The sequence below is a fragment of the Lygodium microphyllum genome, chromosome 23 (assembly GCF_053477565.2).
Source record: "Lygodium microphyllum isolate KBCC chromosome 23, Lygodium_microphyllum_v1.1.10, whole genome shotgun sequence".
Classification (NCBI taxonomy): Eukaryota; Viridiplantae; Streptophyta; class Polypodiopsida; order Schizaeales; family Lygodiaceae; genus Lygodium; species Lygodium microphyllum.
The window spans coordinates 94,848,209-94,868,912 of NC_141157.1; the positions used below are offsets into that span (position 1 = coordinate 94,848,209).

The following is a 20,704-nucleotide window of genomic DNA, read 5'->3' on the forward strand; positions in this document are numbered from 1 at the left end:
ATGATAGAGAGTTTACTTCTAATTTCTTTTCATAGTTTTGCAAGGATTGTGGTATTCGGGCAAAGTATTTCTATCCAAACACACCTTTGGAGAATGGTGTGGTCGAGCGTTAGAATCGGACCATTCTAGAGATGTCCCAGGGCCGATCAATGTTGGAGCATTGGGGTCTTTCTTATTCCCTTTGGGGTGAGGTGGTGGTACTGTGGTTCACATCCGCAACCACTCCCTGACTTTTGCTTGATAGGACATGGCTCCACATGAGGCTTTCTTTGGCAGGAAGCCTTCCATGTCTCACTTTCACATCTTTGGGTGTGATGCATTTGTCCATGTGGACAAGAAGAAGAGGAAGATGAAGCTTGACTTGAAGACCAAGAAGCTCATCTTCGTTGGCTACAACACTACCACGAAGGGCTACTCGCTCCATGACCCAATCACATGAAAGCTTGAGGTGAGCAATGATATGTTCTTTGATGAGGTTGCGGCCTATGAGGATCCTTTTGATGGTTCTATTATAGGTGATTCTTCTTTCTCGACTGACCCTTCGCTGCCCTCAATTCCACTTCTCCCTTCCAAATTGCCTCTAGCACCCCTTCTTCGTCTTTGGCTCCTCCCTCTCCTTCTCCTTCACCCTCTACCCTAGCTTCCCTACCACCTTTAACGGATGCAACCACTTCTTCTTCGCCGAGTACTTCCACCCCTTTAGTGTCCCCTCCGTAGTCTTCTAGGGATGCTCCGACATCAAAGAGAAAGCCTTCTTCAAATGAGGAGGATTTATATTCCCTTAGTAAGGGATCGTCCCTTACACAAATAGGTGCGTTGCAGGTAATGGAGGCTACACATTCTCCCTTGTAGCAGGATGAGTCTATTCGGATTCCTCTTTGGTACTGATAGCTTATACAAGATCCGGGTGTTTTTCACTTTCTTGTTTCTCCTATAGGTCCACACAAATTAGCTCGCTGTCAAGTCCAGCGGAATGGCTCACTCTGTGTGAACTATGCTCTTATGTTGGAGATTCTTCATGATATTGAGCCTACTATAGTTGAGGAGGCTCTTGCATAGGATATTTGGCATCAGGCCATACAGAAGGAGCTTGATTCTATTGAGCAAAATCAAACTTGGGAGTTTCCCATGTCTACTAAAGTGCAAGGTGATAGGTGTGAAGTGGGTCTACAAGACCAAGTACCTTGTAGATCGTTCCTTGGATAAGCATAGAGCTAGGCTTGTTGCCAAGGGTTTTGCTCAGAGGGTAGGTCATGAGAAGGACTTTCTTTGCAAGTGAGGATTGAGTGATACATGCTACGAGCATGACGCCACAATGTTAGGTGAGGAAGTAAACATCACCCTCATATGTGGCTCCCCACTCGGACCTACAACATGTGGAGATGGCATTTCGGGTTATGGAAAGAGCCCCCCACATACCATAGGGTTTGGGAGGGGAGATGTATGTAAGGTTAATGTTGATTCCCTCACATACAATTTTAAGTCATTCTCTCAACTAACTCCTAATAGCCAAATAGCCAAAGTAGTTGCAAGAGCTAAGACAAGGATGACAAAAGATACAAAGAAGCTATATATAAGCATAATCACATGTGGATCACAATCTGTTCTTAAACTTAATATAATATCTACTATTCGAGCTATCTTGGCTCCACCATTGTTGTCCTGTTTATCAGATGGATGTAAAGCATGCCTTCTTGAATGGCGTCCTTGAGGAGGAGATTTATGTTTCCCAGCCTCCTAGTTTTCTCGTGCAGGGGAAGGAGGACCATGTGTATTATTGCGGAAGGCTCTCTATGGCTTGGAGTAGGCTCCTAGAGCTTGGTACCAGAGGATTGATTGATTCTTTCTACAGAGTGGCTTCCGTCGATCAGCTCATGCCCCAAACCTATACTACAAGGTTGTGGGTGATAGGTGTGTTTTGCTCATATTGTATGTGGTTGATCTTATCATCATAGGGAGCTATACTCAGGAGGTTGATTGGACTTGGGAGATTTTGTGATAGGAGTTTGACATGATGGATCTTGGGATTCTACACTTCTTTCTTGGATTGGACATCTATCAGATGGCACATGGCATCTTTATTTCCCAACACAGGTATATTTCCGAGCTTCTTTTAGAGTTGAAGTATTGCTGGTGTTATAGGTGTCTTGTTGGCTCCCTCGTCTGGCTTATTCACACTCGACCTGATAGTTCTTTTGTTGCTTTGTTGTCTTCTTTCATGAAGACTCCCACTCAGGAGCATTGGAGACCGGCCTTGCTCATTCTTGGGTATTTATAGGGGACTCGATCCTACGGGATCATGTATGGAGAGGGGGTCACTCTCTCTGGTTGGAGTGATTTTGACTAGGTAGGTGATGTGGATTCGAGACGGTTCAGTACAAGTTATGCCTTTTCCCTTGGATCAAGAGCTATGTTGTTGTGGAGCAGTAAGAAGCAGCCTACTATTGGCCTTTTCTTCTGTAGAGGTAGAGTATTGTGCATTGTGTTCTACAACTATGGAGGCTGTTTGGCTTCATTGCATGTTGGCAAAGATCATTTCGTACAATTTCCCTTCTTCATTCCCATTTTTGGTTTTAGTTTATGGCCCCAAAAAGGCTTTCTAGTGCCTTCCAAGAGTGTTTGAGCATTGTATGAGAGACTTCAGTGGGTGAGATTCCAGACTGTTAGTGCCTATATATACGACACCTCTCATCCATTTTTCACTACTACCCGCCACACTTCTTTTGAGACTTTCGTCTCTTCTCTCTCCTCTCTCCTTCCTTCCTCTTCTTCAGGCGCCCTATGCTCTTACATTAGGCTTGCGTTTTGGAGTCCATCGTGTTGGTATCATCATCCACACATAGGTGATAGCTTCCAGAGCCTTCCTCCTTTGCGTTTGGTGCTCTAGCGTTGGCATCCAGTTGCTTGGTGTCAGCTCTTCTCCTTTAGGCAACAATTCTCCTTGTGTTTGGTTGCCTTGGAGATCCACCACTCTCTAGCATATGCATCAGCAGCTGGTGTCACCCTTTTCTAGCTCTATACCTTTGCGTTTTGATTCTTGGCCACTCCCTAGTCATAAGGTGTCATCTTTCTTGGCTGCTGGAGTTGCGTTTACAGCATTTGGCAGCTGCTCCCATTTCAGAGGGGACCCTACTACTCTTGAAGTTCCTCACCCACCATCATTGACTTTTGAGAACTGGCTTTCTTTTGAGTAGTCCTTTTCTCTACTTCTAAAAAGGATCTATCTTTGATTGGGGGCCTTGGATTTTCAGTTGTGACTTTATGACTAGGCCTTCATATTCCTTCTAGCATGGTGTAACGGAGCTAGTGGCTTCTAACTTGAGGTTGTGTTTTAGGTTCTACTGCTCATTTGGTCTCCCAATCTTCACAAGTCTTTTTTAAGGTGGTATTGTCAGACTCAAGGGTGGATCTTCTCTGGGCCAGACTTGAGATTGTTAGTGCCTATATATACGACACCTCCTATTCATTCTTCACCACTACCCCACTCACTTCTTTTGAGACTTTTGTCTCTTCTCTCTCCTTTCTCCTTCCTTCACCTTCTTCAGAAGCCTTGCATCCTTGTATCATGCTTGCGTTTGGAATCCATCTTGTTGTTGTCATCATCCCCACATAGACGACAACTTCTAGAGCCCTTCCTCGTGTTTGGTACTCACCTCTACTAGCGTCAGCATCCACCTGCTTGGCATTAGTTCTTCTTCTTCAAGCAATAGTTCTCCCTACATTTGGTTGCTGTGGAGGTCCACCACTCTTTGATGTATGCATCAACAATTGGCATCACCCTTTTTTGGCTCCATATCTTTGCGGTTTGGTTCAACTGGTGTCAACCTTCAGGCCTATTGAGATATTTACAATCACATCTACTTCAGTCCCTTTGTAAGGAGCAGTGCGGGCTCAGGATCAGAATCCCATATGCATAGTAGGAGAAAGTGCCACCACTCAATTCCTAAAAAGCATTGTACTTGCACTCTTTTTCTAATGCAATGATAGTACTCTTTTCTTTCTAGTAAAGTGTCTATGTCACTATCCACACACAAGATTGTGTTTATGAGTCCAAGTCTCAATCTTGGAACCTAATTCACTTGTGTGACAATTTGTCTTTGTCAAGGTCAATGTCTTCATGAGTTTCTTCTTCCTCTTTCAACCTCCATAGCTTCTGCATTTGCCATGCTCTAGATCTTGCATATTTTAACATGGTATCAGAGCGCACTTGGGCATGGCCTAGCTCATCTCAGCTTCCTTCTCTGCTCTTCTAGCTTCTATTCATCATTGCTCAGCTCAAGTTCAGCTGAAGGTCTCATCTTCCTCCTCTATCTCCACTTGACCTTTCTTGGCAGCCATAGCCAGTCTGTACCTACCTCGCTTGGAGCCTTCATCTCTCTCAAACCAAGCCATATCTCATTGAGATTTCTTTTGGACATATCTTCCTCTGCTTAGGATGCTTCTTTCTATCACTTCAAACCAAGACATTGATGATCATCTAGCTCAACATTGTGTGAATTCCAGCTCGCTGTCCTGTCCGCGCTTGTGTCTGATCGTACAGTTCGTTTAGTTTGTACACGCAACAACGTTGATCATTATCATAGGGCTTTTGAAGCTATACATCTAAACTCTCTCCTCCTCAGAGGGTTTCTCAAATGGCTATCTTTGTGAGCAGCAATAAGCAAAATACCAGTCGCCTGTTCCTGAAAACCCTAATATGCAATAGCTCACTTTCATTGAAGCTCTTTTTTACTTCATCTACTCACTGATTCTGACACACTGAAGGTCCTGTCACTCAGATTTGAAGGTCCTAACATCAAATCAAGAGGGAAAAGATTTAGATTTGAAAGAACTTGAAGGATTTTGCAGATTTGAAAGACTCAAGGAAGAAATATAGTGTCCATTGACACTCTTTTAGTGCTCTTAGCACTTGTGTCTTTTGACACATCTCAACCAACACTTTTGTTGCTCAAATTTGATAATTCTAAAGTTGATTTGTTGCTCTTCCCACAAGTCTAACATGGGCAAAGACTCTCCAACTGCTCGCTTCAAAGGAGTTCGGTTTCACACCTGGCAAACCCGTATCAAACTCATCTTGATGAAGAAGGGCCTTTGGGCCATTACCACTGAAAAAGAAAAGAAGCCTCGTGATGTGGACCTTGCAGTCGCTTGGCAAAAGAACGATGTTAAGGCTCAGGCCATTATCAAACTAGAGCTAGACGACAGCTATATCCACCATGTGGATAACTGTGATACTTCACAGGATACATGGAAGAGACTTGACACTTTGTTCGGTGCACAGTCTAAATCATCAAAGTATGGGGTTCCTTTTGTATACTCCTACGAAGGTATGTCAGTAAAATCAAAATTTCAATGACATAGACATGGTTACATCATGCTTGATTGAATTTTTCAGGCTTGAAATGAAGTCCAACACATCACTTGTCACACATCTAAATTACATGGAAGGACTTCTAATCCAACTTGCAAGAGTCAACATTAAAATTGAAGAAGATGTTTGCATCGGTGTTCTACTTAAAAGTCTGCCTCCTGAATATTAATGTATCAACAACTCTAATCAATATGCCAAACCTTGAATTTGTTGATATCCAGGCATCACTGTTAGAGGAGGAAAAGAAGCTAAAAACTAATGAAGAACCAAGCACCTCTAGAGATGAACATGCATTATATGTTGGCAACATGTATAAAGGCAAGAGAAATCAACTCTTTTGTGATTTTTGCAAAAGGACCGGATACATCGAGAAGTTTTGCCACGCCAGAAAGAGGTCCCAAAAGGCCTATCTAGTTGCAGTCAAAGAAGAAAAAGAAAACGGAGCAAAGGAAGAAGAAGAAGACCACCGGGAGAAGGACAAACCTCATCAGTCCTTCTATTCAGATAGACTTTTTTAGCCTTGTATTGCCTAGCCGTAATGCTTCGGATATAAACTTGTAAACTCCTCAAGTAGCCTTGTACTACAGCGGGATTTGTCATTAAGAACATCTATAGGTGCTTGAACAATGTCCAAAATATAGTGTCCAACTTGAGTTATGGTGAGACCAGCAACTGATCCACTCCAGTCAGTCCAACCTAATTCATGGTCAGACCGGTAACTAGTCAGACCAGTTGTGCATCAGTTTTCTATATGTTATCATCATTGAAAGTCGTTTGGAGCTTTGCTCAATTCACCACTTAAGAAAAAGAAAATAACAAGGACATTGTTACGTAAACCGTTATGGTTTGGCAAGCTATTTTCTAATTGAATAATACTAAGTGATTGAAACCTCCCTCTATCGAGTGCTGTCTATGGCAGAGTGCTAATGTCACTGCTTCGCACATAGAACACCATGTTCAAGCAAAAATGTGCCAGCACTTAAATGTGACTGGATGTGCAAGGATGCACAAATTTGGACAAAATAATTGGTTTGACACCACTCAACCAAAAGGAAAGAATTATTGATTGCATATATTGCTTGTTTTCAACTATGTTATGTATTCAGCCATTTTAATTTTATGTGCAGCTCAGATGTTGAGTTTGCTGATCATGGACTGGCTCTCCTTTTTTGTATAAGTAGTGGGTGAAGACACCCTAATTTAGCAAGCAGTAGTTATTTAGGCACTCATGTGATTACCATGTTTCTATTACTTCTACCATGCAGGTGTGTTGTAATTTCTTAATTTTTTAACTTGAGCAATATATTGCTTCCAACTTACAAATGCAAGCAAGAGGAGGCAAGAACCAGATAAGAATAGTTGTAACTTTGAAAGGCTTGTAATGAATGTGAATGTTTGGTGTTGGCTAAAATGATGGTGCAAGCAGAACATATATTGGCAACTAGATTGCATAACTTCTGGAACATGCGATGTCATTAACTGTGGCTATTTATGATTTTAGTATTCCTATGTCAGGCATGTTTCTTACATGTTACTACTGTTCAGGTGTTGACTGCCCATCAGGACGAGGTTTGGTGTTTACAATTTTCAAATAATGGGAAACATTTAGCATCTGCCTCAAAGGACTGCACATCAATAGTTTGGCAGGTATAGAGGAATGTTTGAAAAGAGAAAATTATGGAATAGGGGACATATATTGACTACTCAAAAACATACTGTGCCAATCAAAATGTTTTTGTGTTTTGGGGTTATATCTCTGAGTGCCTTGTGATATTTCCCATCCTTGAATGAATTGTACGATCTATTGTGCCTTTTTTATCTTCTATATGAAGTGAAAGCATCCCAATGCATGAATTTAAGTAATTTGCATGCCAAGCATAACTTGTTTGTTTAGGTGAAGCTGAGCATTCCAATGCACAATTTTAAGTAATTTGGATGCCAAACATAGTTTGTTTTTCCAGGTGAAGCTAACTGAAAATGTGGAAGGATCATGTAAAATTCTTGACACATTCCACTAGGTTGCCTGTTCACTTGTTAGGTGTCCCTCACATTTTACAATCCTGCAAGGAAACTTTTGATGAGAGGGCTAGAGCTAGAGCCACGCTACAAAATTCAATATGGCACTCTTATCAGTTTTGAAAGAGGCTTGACCATGATCAACCTTAGGTTGCTTTGATGAGACAATAGATTTGTAACAACAAAATCCATGGTGGAAACTCCCTAATATAGGCTACTAGACCTCCTGTTCTGCAAAGAAGTCAACAATAGGGCTCAACAAACTCAAGTTATTGAGTACATTGTCAATTCATGAGAAGACCACAGATTTGACTCTTTGCCCTAACAAGCCATCTAGTTATAAATGTAAGCTGGATGTGCCATTTGATAGCTCCGTACATCCTCACATCAGTTGCAGATTGAGACAGGCAGATATGGCATAGAATCCCCCTCACAAGACAGGACTTGCCAACTCTATCAGCTTGAGCTAGAGATGGGGAAGCACTACATATGCAGATGCCCAATGTATTCTGAGATCAGAGGACGCTTCCATTGCCTATTTAGAGAGGGATTCAGGCCATTATCCAGGGTGATGGATTTTCTGGATTAGAGATGTCTTGTGACTCTTCTTATTGGAGATACGCCGACATAAAGAGCACGTCTTGTCAGAGTAGTGCAACAATGGAAGCATAGGCAAGTGCTGAAATAAATTGCTGAATACAAGACATAAAAGAAAGAATACAGAAGAACACTGCAAAAGAAAAGAACTTAGAGATATGCTCGGGAAATGGAATCCATATACCAAACATGAGAATGACGCATATAAGAGCGAGTCACTAGGAATGACTCCTCTCCTCCACAGAACTTGTAGGTGATTAATGTGACTGAATGAGGAGGGATCCGGGTATATAAAGAAGAAAATAATGCCAAAATAGGGGCAGGTCGGCCAACATAAAATGCCCCAAATGAGAATCATAATAACCATAATAAAATGATTCAATAACCTAGCAATGCTCTACATAGGTTAGACTCACCATGAGCTGTTTGGATTGCTAATACCTCTTATAGACTTAGGAGCAAGTACATGGAGACACATCAACGTATGCTCACAGAGTTCTATAGAGCATCGACTACTCCCTCTTCCATAAAGCCCTTGAAACCAACCTTCCTTCTCGGAGAGGGTGGTAAAACCTAATCAAGCAATTAATTACAACAATTAATAAAAGAGCATAAATTAAAATGCACACTTTACCCTAACAATCTTGGACAGTGGATGCCCTACTGGCCCCAAAATTGGCGCCCCTTGTGGTATTTCTTTAACTTGAATTGCCAATGGTTTGTGTGTAAGCTGAGATTTCTCAATCTCCTTTGTTGATCCAAAAGCCCCTTGCTGTACAAACAATCAATTCGCAATATGGGCCAATTGCCTCTTTATTTTCACCCAAGACCATAGTTGCCAAGGGTTTCTGAAACGGAGGTATGAAATGGGTCTCATAGGTTTCATATGAGTTTTGTAAAATGTTAGAAACAAGTTTCATTCAAGATATTAAAAAGTATGAAAGTTTTGTATACATATATTGTATGACTCATGTGACGCAGAAAACATTGATTGACATTACTCATTAAATTTATACAATGCAAATGGACATTTAACATAGCATCTGAAACCAGGCTTCCTTCTATGGATGGGTGGTAAATCCTTGATTATAACTTAATTATAGCAGCAAACAATAAATGCAAATCTGAAATACAAATTTACCTACTGATCTTGGACAATGCATACCCGATTGGTCCCAAAATTGGTGTCCCTTTTGGTATTTCTTTAGCTTTATTGAAGAAAAAGTTGACTTACAATGGGATTCTCCCAATCCCTTTCGGTATTTCAACTCCCCTTGCTGTCCAAAGTGACCAGCAAGTCTTCAATCTATTTTGCCCCTTGATTCAGGCACTCAATTGGCCTTCACCCACTTCATAGACGATGGAAATGCCCCAAATTCAATGGCTGGCTAGTCCTCCATCTGAATTTAGTTGAAATTCACCTTCAGCCCTATTCAATCCAACTCTTGGAGCTTTCAATTTCTGGCACGCTTCCCAAGGCTGCTGCTAAACCCTAATTTCTATTGTAAATTAGGGTTTACAACAGAGAAATTTGCAATTTCTCAGCTTCCAAGGGTCCAAATGTTGAGATCTTCAGAGCAAGGGTGTGAAATGGCTGGGAGATGAGAGGGAAAGTTGTAGAGAGAAAATTCAGAGTTTTGTCGTGAAGAATGACTGAAAATCAATTAAGTGCAGTTGCTGCCTTGCCACAACAGCATGTAGATGCAAAGGAGTGAAGAAAATCAGTCATTTACTGCTGTTGCCTTGCCTCGACAGCTTGTAGATGCTGTCTCCTGCTGTTGATTGGTTTTCTTTTACCCCTGGCTGCCTCGGAAGGTCCTCGAATGGCTGCAAATCAGACCAGCAGCCTCCTCTCTCTCTCTCTTGCATGATGAATTTATAGAAATGGCTCTCTCCAGCCTCTAAAGACGTTTTAAGTCTTGCATGGGTATTTTTCACAAGTGGCAACCTTCCCAAATGGTTTTTCCAGCATTTTTCATAATTAAATATTAATTTTCAGCCTTAAAATACTGAAAATTAATCTAATAATTATTTCGATGCCGTGAAAAATAATCTGACCCACCAATAATTAAATTGGCTAGGCAACTTCCATTTCCGAGTGTCTCTGCGCCATCTTTGGCCATTAAATTGGCATTAGGTAGCATTAAATGTTACTTCTCTAGTGTCATCAACTGACACTTATGGCCAAATGGATGACCTAGGCCAACAACTGGCACCAGATACTACCAAGTACCGGTGTGGCATAACTTATAGCAACTTTTGCCTTTGACATCCCGTGATTTCTTTGATTCCTAGGCTCGTAAATTTACTTTAATCCCAGTTGCACCTCACATGTGTAACATTTACTTAATCATGTGATTAAAATTAATCCACATGTTAAGTGAGGTTACAAAAATACATGTCTTCATGACAACATCAATATTTGCATGCATTATGGTGCACTATCCGTGCCCAACATCAAATTTAGTTGTAAAAGGAGCCATTAATATATGCAATCATCATGGATAACAACTCAAAACAAAACTCCAGTAATCAATGCCAATATCCATGTCAACATGTTAAGTAAATCCATGATACATGATGATTACAAAAGTCCCAATCCATTTAGGGTATGTCATTTGCGAAAGTTCAAAATAGGTGTTTCATACGTTTATGAGACGCCTAGATACAAAACAAGTTTCCTAACCTTATGAAATAGGTTTCTAGGACTTACATAAATGGAATCACCAATTGGCCAAATGTTACCCCAATTTACAATGGATGAGCTAACATATGAATTGTCAAGGTGCTGAGTTCAGTGTACAATGCCTTGGCTGATGGCATGGTTCCCAAGGTGATTGCCAAACCCTAAATTTTATACAGAATTCTCGCTGCTGTCCACCAACTTTGGCTGAGATCTGCTCCCAATCGCTGAGAATTATTGAGATTGGCCAAGCACACACTGGAGGTGACAAAATGCAGAGAGAGAATTCAAGATTCTTCGTGATGAAATGCCTAGAACTGATTGCTGGTCTGTCAGTTCTGCAATTAATGCAGTTGCATGCTGTCCTGAGCGCTCATAAATGCTGTAGCCAGCCCTTGGAAGGTGTTTCCTTGCCGTTGCTTGCTTCCTAAAGGCCCTAGATGGCTGTTGCCTGCAGCAAATGCAGATTTCTGTATAGGGAAAACGACCACCGGCCTTCTCTCTCTCTCTCTCTCTCTCTCTCTCTCTCAGCCTGCCAGCACTGAATGCCTTTCCACCAACCCCAAAAATGTTCTTCTCACTTGCATGGGTATCTTTGCCAAGGGGCAGCCTTCTAATCCTATTTTTCAGCAATTTCCAGCCATTAAATTAATTTTCAGAATTAATCAATTCTGAAACTTAATTTCAGCTCTTTTGACTTTGCCCAAAATTAAAAATGCCCATCTATAATTAAATTGATTGGGCCATTTGCAACTTGGAGTGTTTCCCAACGTCAATTGACCCTTAGATTCTCATTAATTAATGTCTAGTCCCTAGTGTCACCACCATTGACACTTAATGACCAATTAATTGTCTTAGGGTCAAAATTGACATTGATTAATAATCAAAGCCAAGTTGGCATAACTTGTCACAACTTTTGCCTTTGGCATCCATTGCTTCCTTGGGGTCCTCGGCTTGTTACCATGAAATAATTGCCATGTGCATCACATGTGCCTTACAACCTTGCACATGCCTTACAACCTTGCACATTTGATTATTAGATTAATCAAATGTTACTAGTAGAATCAAAGTATTTCACAATTTCACATCCCCATGATAGCCCCCATCGGATTGATTGGTAGCCCTATGTTGAGAAACCACATCATTCTATACAGTCTCCCTTCTTCATTTCCATTTTTTGGTTTCAGCTTTCAGCTCCAAAAAGCCTTTCTAGGGTCTTCCAAGAGTGTCGGAGCGCCATATGACAGACTTCAGTGGGGTGAGACTTGAGATAGTTTGTGCCTACATATATGGTATATCCCCCATTCTCAACACCACTACCACACTCACTTCTTCTGAGACTTTCATCTTTTCTCTCTTCTTTCTCCATCATCTTTTTTAGATGCCATGTATCCTTACATTAGGCTTGCACTGGGAGTCCATCTTACTGTTGTTATCATCCATATATAGGCGACAGCTTCTAGAGTTCTTCCTCTTTTGTGTTTGGTGCTCACCCTTGTTGGCGTCAGTATCCACCTACTTGGCGTCAGCTCTTTTTCTTTAGGCGACAATTTATCCTTATGTTTAGCTGCCCTGGAGATCCTCCACTCACATGGCATCTGCATCATTAGTTGGCGTTAGTTTTCTAGTTCCATGTCTTTGTGTTTTGGTGCTTGGCCACTCCCCAGTCATCGGGCGTCACTCTTCCAATTAGCGCTTTCATCATTAGAGGTTGCTATATTTACTTTTTCAGTTTCTAGCTCTTTTGTATTCTTTGGCGTCACTCTCGAGCACATTTGGCATCAATCTTCAGGCTTGCGTTTGCAAACTTAGAGGCTCCTTATCCTCCAACGACAGTCTGCTTACTCTAGGTATCACCGGTCATCATCCTTGCGTTGTGGATTTTGAGGCTTCTCTTCTACGATAGTCTCCATGCTCCAGGTGACACCTCATCATCCTTGCATTTGTAGACTCAGAGGCTTCTTCGGCAATCTCCCTACTCTAGGGCATCCTTCGTGCTATGACACCCTTGTATTAGATTTACTTCATTATTTCATTTCATTCATTCGAGTTTCTCTTCTCTTCTCTTCTCAATATTTGCCATACACACTCTGTGCTTCTTCTCGCAAACTCTACTATCTCTTTGGTTGCTCAGTCAACTCTTGACATGGTATCGAAGCTAGAGGTGCTTAGTGAGTTGCAAAGAGCCTCTACATCAATGAAGGCAAAGAGAGGTTGCAAGTTCAGCATTAACATCTAATTTCCTTACCATTTTCGTTGCATCACTGGGAGATATCCTTCTTCTCCCTCGTACCCTCCCTTTTACAAGTTGGCATTTTGGTATTATGGCGTCTCCACTGTCAGATTGCTTGTCTACTGGGTGCTGCTACTGCAAAAAGAATAGTCACATCCATAAGGATTGCCGACGTTGACCTTTGCTCCCTACCCCACTAGAGTATATGCATTTTCTACTAGACACTCCTTGTGCTACCTCTCCTTTTTGGGCTACAAAGATTGTTTTGCATCGACTCTTTGCTTACTATGCTCAAGGCAATAAGATGCATTTGACGCACACTAAGTCCTCATGAGTAGATAGAGGCTTTACGACCTCATGAGGCAATAAGTCCTCTTGGAGACCACCACACAACGTGGAAGTTCCTCCCGCCCATTTTCGGGTCTAGTGGCTACCTCAGTCCACATCTCCTTCATAGTCCACTCCATTGAGAGCCCGTGGCTGTTTCCCATCCTTGGCTCACCCTGAGCTTCCTACCTTACCCTCTTCTCCTTAGGTTCAAGAAGACACCTCTAGGTGCTCTTCAACTTCCGCTCCTTTCAAGTTCGAGATTCCTTCTTCAGCACGACTGATGCTACTTCCTTCGTCCTCAGACACTTTGAAGTCCATGTTTCATGAGTTGGAGTCCCTATCTCTATCAGAGGGGAATACAGAGGGAGATGTTTTTCCTTTGCTCTTCTTTGGTTTCAAAGGGGGACTCCTACTCCACTTTCAGAGGGGGACCCTCCTACTCTCAAAGTTCCTCCCCCACCATCATTTACTTTCGAGGAGTGGCTTTCTTTCGAGTAGTTCTTTCCTCTACTTCTATCGAATGTGTAAAGGATTTATCTTCAATTGGGACCCTTGGATTTTTAGTAGGGACTTTATGACTAGGCCTTAGTATTCCTTCGAGCATGATGTAATAGAGCCAATGGCTTCTCACCCAAGGTTGTGTTTTAGGTTCTATTGAACAACCTATCTTCTTACTATCTTCACAGGTCTCCTTTTAGGTGGCCTTCTCAGATTATAGGGTGGATCTTCTTCTCTTCACCTCACTTCTCTTTTGTGCTTCTTTTTGGGTCTAAGAGGGGGTATTGAGAAACCACATCATTTTGCACAGTTTCCGTTCTTCATTCCCATTTTTGGTTTTAGTTTGCAACCCCAAAAAGGCTTTCTAGGGTCTTTCGAGAGAGTTAGAGTGCCATACAAGAGACTTTAGTGGGCAAGACTCGAGACAGTTCGTGGCTATATATATGGCACACTCTCCATTGTTAGCACCACTACCATGCTCACTTCTTCTGAGACTTTCGTTTCTTCTCTCTCCTTTCTCTTTCCTTCATTTTTTTCAAATGCCTTGCATCGTTGCATCATGCTTGTGTTTGGAGTCCATCTTGCTGTTGTCATCATCCACACATAGGTGACAACTTCCAAAGCCCTTCCTCTGTTGTGTTTAGTGCTCACCTCTATTGGTGTCAGCATCCACCTACTTGGCGTTAGCCCTTCTCCTTCAGGCAATAGTTCATCCCTCTATTTGGCTGCCCTGGAGGTCCTCCACTCACCTGTCATATGCATCATCAGTTGGCGTCAACAGTTCTGGCTCCATACCTTTGTGTTTTGGATCTTGGCCACTACTCCCTAGTCATTAGGTATCACTCTTCTAGCTAGTGCTTCCATCATCGGAGGTTGCTACATTTGCATTTTCAGTTTTTGGCTCCATTTTTGCGGTGTCTCTCTCTAGGAGCTGGCGTGAGTCTTTAGGCTTGCATTTGTAGACTCAGAGGCTTCTCACTCTCCGATGGCAATCTCCTTGCGCGAAGCATCATCGGCCATCATCCTTGGATTGCGAATTCAGAGGCTTCTCTACGGTAGTCTCCTTGCTCGAGGTGACACCTCATCATCCTTGTGTTTGGAGACTCAGATGCTTCTTTGATAGTCTCCTTGCTCCAGGGCATCCTTCATGCTATGGCACCCTTGTATTAGATTCACTTCATTATTTCATTTCATTCATTTGAGTTTCTCTTCTCTTCTCTTCTCAGTGTTTGCCATACACACTATGTTTCTCCTTGCAAACCCTACAGTTTCTCTGGTTGCTCAGTCATTTCTTGACACCTTACTCTAGGGAGTCACCTAGACATAGCCATCAAGAGATGTAGAGCTTGTCATCCATACGCAGCTGCGGTCTACACCCTTGTTGGAGGTATCATCTGTAGGTATAGAGGATACTATATTGTCATTTCGAAACCCTACCTTGTCGCTTCAGTCTCTCCATGTCAGATAGATCCATGAGATATACCTTGGTGTGAGAGTACCCCCAGAGCGGTTACACATTGTATTTGTTTTTAACACGATTTGGTATTCGTCGACTATGTATTGTTTATTCTCCATTTAGTTAATCGTAGCACTAGATAACTATTTTGGGAATTGAAAAAATTCCTTGACTTTTAGATGCAACATTTTGGTCTCGATTTGGCCTTTTGTAGATAATATAACTTCTTCTTTCTTTGTTTTTCTTTTTCTCTCAGGCCGAAGATTAGGCATGCCTTTCTATTATTACCAACATGGAGATTGAGCTAGTGGCTTCTCTCCCAAGGTTGAGTTTTTGGCATCTTCAGCTATCACCGTGTTTATTGTGCTTCTTTAGGTTTTCTACAATGCTTATGTGTTTCTAGCATCTTCAGCTATCATTGTGTCTCTTGTGTTTCTTTAGGTTTTCTACAATGCTTATGTGTTTCTTCCAATTTTCCTCTCTCAAACGGTTGGGGTGGATTGTATTTCACTCCCATCTTAGCTAGTATGATCTTCTTCATCCACTTCCTCACTACATACTTGTCCTTGATGGGGGATTCTATTGTTTACTTATTGCCTTGCATTTTTAAAGTAATCATTGGATAGTATGACTCTCTCCATCTTGGGCACCTTGTTGGGCTTGAGAGGGGATGTTGAGCCACCAAAATCTAAAGGCTAGGATTATCAATCAATTAAGATTTGCTCCTTGAAAGACTAAAAGACTTCTTTGTGATTAAAAGACTTCTATTTGCTCAGTAGGAAAAATGCCCAAAAATCCCCTATGAAAGACCAAAAGCTCTAATTTTGATTAAAAACTTCCATTTGCTTAGTAGGACAAATGCCTAAAAATGCCCTATGAAAGGGAATGCTATAGGCATACACCATAGTGACTCTCAACCACTCTTAGTTTCACTTCTTATTCTCTTAGTCACTTTCCCTCTTCTTGGAGTGCTGCCCCCTTCATCCTGCAAAAGTGCCTGGTCGATGCAATCACAAAGGAGCTGCTATTGCCCATTCGGAGCATATTGGAGCAGTTGCCATCTTAGATTGGCTATTTCCCTAATTGAGAGCGCTATCTTCCTCAAATTGAGTTTCTTATAACATTGCTAAGCATTATGCTATTGTTTATAGCCTGTTTATACTTACGTATAGTTATGGACCCAAACCACTAATTGTTACAGAGCTTAGGAAGGTGAAATGCGATCTGTAGTTAACTACTTGCACGATATGCGAGAGATTTTGAAAATTTCTAGGGAAAGTATTAAGACGGCCCAAGGTCGTGACACGTTTTATGTTGACTAATATTAGTGCGATATTAGTTAGTATACCAGGGATATCCCAAAGGACCGCGATCCAATGAATACCAGCAAGTGCTACAAATTAATTTTAAGGTATTGTGGTCCTTTCTAGATTACCAAGAACATAAGTAGCACGTCCTATGAGCTAGACTTACCTTCGGAAATTGAGTTCAGCTTGTGTTCTTGGTGAGTCGTTTGAAAGAACGATTGGGACTAGGTGTGCAGATTGTTCTGATTGAGGAAGTCCTACAACGTGAAGATATTGCTTGTTATGTTCCACTCGAACCCAAATTGGTTCTTAACCTTAGGACTAAATGACCTTGTTGGATTGTTTATCCCGAGTATTTGGTTGAGTGGAAAAACTGCCTTGAGGTGGAGGCTACATGGGAGTTGGTACATTCATTGAAGAGTCGTTTTCCTCACTTTGTCCTTGAGGATATTACTAAGGATAGCAATCATTCATAACAGGGGAAGTGCTATATCCTTGGACATTTGGATGGGTGCTAATAGCATTGGTCATAGTTGTTATAAAGTCGCTTAGTGCAAATGTACTAAGGGCGCTTTGGGGTTAGGATAGTTGAGTCTTATTTATACAACTCAAGGCCCTACTGAGTACATTTATTTTGTGATCACCACTCTTGGACTCTTGGGTTGTTGGCTGTCACATCCGTACATCGGGGTGTTGTGGGTTGGTGGTATGGGACGCCAACCCATTGGATGCTGTCGTGACCCAGAGCGTTGCTAGCTCCTAGACTTGAGGGTGAGCCTGTTTGGCTCTATGGTTGGGTGGTTGAAAGGAGAAAAGGATTAAAGCTTGCACTCCAGAGCTATGGCGGGAGAGCAAGAGCAAGAAAGAGAGAGACAAGAAATGGGAACTCCAATAGTCACAATGTGTGACCGGGCCTTCTTTTATTCAAACTGTCACTAAAAGAATAAAGAATAAACTGACGGTGATGGGCGCCTGCCACCTGTAGTATGCAGTGGCGGTGACTGTCAGTGTAGTAATACACGGGCGGCTAGGCGAAGGCGCCTTTATCCCCAACAACCTCCCACTTAAAGGCGAATCTGCCCTAGTGAGGAGTGAAAAGAAAAAAGAAAAAGACAGTACAACATGTACACATGTACAACAGGATGAGGAAAGACGTCATCTCATCCCACGTCCATCAACCTCTTGAGGAAGGCAAATCGCTCTGTAGAGAGGCTTTTCGTGAGCAGATCTGCAGGATTTTGGTCAGTCGAGATCTTGACAAGGTCAACAGACTTGTCCTCAACGACTTCACGTATGAAGTGATACCTCACCTCAATGTGTTTCATCTTCGCATGGAAGACCGGATTCTTGGCTAATTGAATAGCACTCATAGAATCTGAATGCAGTGTAGGGATAGCATCAATACCAAGGTCAGCAAACAAACGACCCAACCAAATGGCCTCCTTGCAAGCCTCAGTGGCTGCAACATACTCGGCCTCTGTAGTAGAAAGGGCCGTGCATTTCTGCACCCTGGACATCCAAGAAACAACACCTCCAGCATAGGTGAAGACATAGCTAGAAGTGGACTTCCTACTATCTGCATGTCCTGCATAATCAAAGTCAGTGTATCCCACGACTCCTGTATCCTAGTTGCCATAGCATATGCATATATCTACAGTGCCCTTCAGGTACCTCATGATACCCTTCACGGCATCCCAATGCTTCTTGCCAGGTGTAGCCGTATAGCGTGCTACAACACCAACTGCAAAGTCGATATCTGGACGAGTGGTTATCATGGCATACATAAGACTGCCCACTGCGGATGCATAGGGAATCTTAGTCATCTCGGCCCTCTACTCATCTATCTGTGGATAATCAGTCTGTGATACCTTCACATAAGAAGGCAATGGACAGCCAATAGGCTTTACATCCTGCATGCGGAAGCGCTCAAGGACTTTATGAATGTACACCCTCTGTGACAAGTAGAGGAGTCCTTAATGCCTGTCTCATCTAATACGCATACCAAGTATGTGAGAGGCCTGTCCCAGATCTTTCATCTCAAAGCTCTTCTTGAGCTGAGCCTTAAGAGCATCTAGCTCATCATGAGCTTTCCCTGCTATCAGCATATCATCCACATAGAGTGCCAAAATCAATAAAGAACCATCACGGGCTTTCTTCTGTAAAGACACGGATCCATAGCACTCTTGTTGTAGCCCTGTGACTGCATAAAGGCATCAAACTTATGATATCACTTCCTAGGTGTCTGCTTCAAGCCATAAAGGCTTTTTTTCAATTTGCACACTAGGTGCTCCCTGCCAGGTTCTGCAAAACCCTTAGTGTCACAGTCACATTAATGTCACACTTAGGCTGCTCCATATAAATCTCATCATGCAAGTCCCCATGTAAGAAAGCCATCTTGACATCCATCTAGCATAAATCCAAGTCAAGCTACCAAGTCAAGCTAAGCAACCAAAGCCAAGACTAAGCGCAGGGTGGTCATCTTAGCCACAGGAGAAAAGACCTCATCAAAGTCCACAGCATGCTCCTGCTTAAAACCCTTTGCTACCAGTCTAGCCTTGTATGCCGGCTTGGGGTGTCCAAGGGTACTTTTCAGCTTGTACACCCACTTGCATGGCAAAGCCTTCTTGCCCTCAGGCAAGGAAACCAAATGCCATGTCTCATTCTTATGCAAGGAGTCTATCTCAATCTGCATAGCCCTCTCCCATGATTGATTGTCACCCCTGCGCATAGCCTCATCATATGTGAGAGGCTTTCATTATCTGTAACCAAGACGTAATGCATTGAGGGCTAAAATCTATCGGGTGGACGTTTGTCTCTAGTAGACCATCTCACGGCAGGCTTTGCGGCTTGTCCAGCTGCTAGTCCAACACTCTGACCATGAGCATTTGCTGCAGCTATAGGCTGTCCAACTGGCTGTGCGGGAGCCCTTAGCTCCTCCTGAAATATGACCCTGCGGATCTCAACAACTCTCTCAGGCTGCCTATGCATCTTGTCTTCATGGAAGACTACATTATTACTGCGGATGACTTTCCGCGCCTGCGGATCCCAGAGACGGTAACCCATCTCGCCTGCATCCCCATAACCAAGGAAAATGCATTTGACACTCTTAGGATTCAGCTTACTTCTCTTGTCCTTGGGTACATGGCAAAATGCCTCACATCCAAAGACACAGAGATGTGCATAAGAGGGAGGTTTTCCAGTTCATACCTCCTTTGCAACCTGGAAATCCAAACCACTAGAAGGTGATCTGCTTATGACATGCACAGCTGTACTAACTGCCTCAACCCAAAAGCTCTGTGGTAGGCCTACATGGCTAAGCATACTGCGCACACGCTCTTGGATCTATTCATTCGCTCAGCCAAACCATTTTGGGGGGGGGGGTGTAGGGGACGGTCAACTGACGCTTAATACCCCTCTCATCACATAACTGCTCAAAAGCATGTGAGACATACTCACCCCCATTATCTGTCCTTAGGCATTTTAGCCTATACCTACACTGGTTCTCAACCAATGTAAGCCATCTTTGAAACAAAGCCAAGACATCGGATTTCAGCTTAATGGGATAAGCCCAAACTTTTTGTGAAAAATCATCTATGAAAGTAACAAAATACTTTGCACCACCCATAGACTGACAAGGCATGGGCCCACCGACATCCGAATGTACCAATGCCAAGGGCTCACTCATGCGTGGCTTACTAGACTTCTTATGCGTAGACCTAGTCTGCCTGCCATAAAGACAATGCTCACATGAATCAAAACATGCATAAGCAAGGGGCGGTAAGTACTGCAAATCAGAAAGCATTTTCATTCCCTTCAAAGACATATGGCCCAAAAGGGCATGCCAAAGAGATACATGTGGGATAGAACCCACAAACAAAACATGATCAAGGGAAGAAGCGGATACAATCAAGGGATAGAGGCTGCCAGCCTTGGCACCTCTCGCAATCATAAGTCTGCCACGAGTGATCTTCCATGCAGAGTCTCCAAAAGATACATGATAACCTGCGTCATCAAGCTGTCCAGCTGACATGAGACTGCGTGTCAAAGCAGGTACATGACGTACATCCTACATAACAAAACTGCTGCCAGAAGGAAACTGTAGCTTAACATCACCAATGCCCACAATGTCAAGAGAGCTGTCATTACCCAAGCGCAAAGAACCCGAAACAGTACGGTATGAATGAAACCACTCTCGGCAAGGTGTCACATGAAA

At 42.6% G+C, this 20,704-nt stretch overlaps 1 protein-coding gene across 2 annotated transcripts in view; it reads left to right on the top strand.

Annotated features, from left to right (window-relative positions):
* The window catches only part of LOC148016479 (WD repeat-containing protein 26 homolog), a 67,927-nt gene that overhangs the window by 25,758 nt on the left and 21,465 nt on the right, over positions 1–20,704 (top strand). For both annotated transcript variants that reach the window (XM_087664506.1, XM_087664507.1), the window contains one exon: positions 6,917–7,018. In XM_087664506.1, the coding sequence (XP_087520632.1) occupies positions 6,917–7,018 (102 nt within the window). The remainder of the gene's footprint in view (positions 1–6,916; positions 7,019–20,704) is intronic.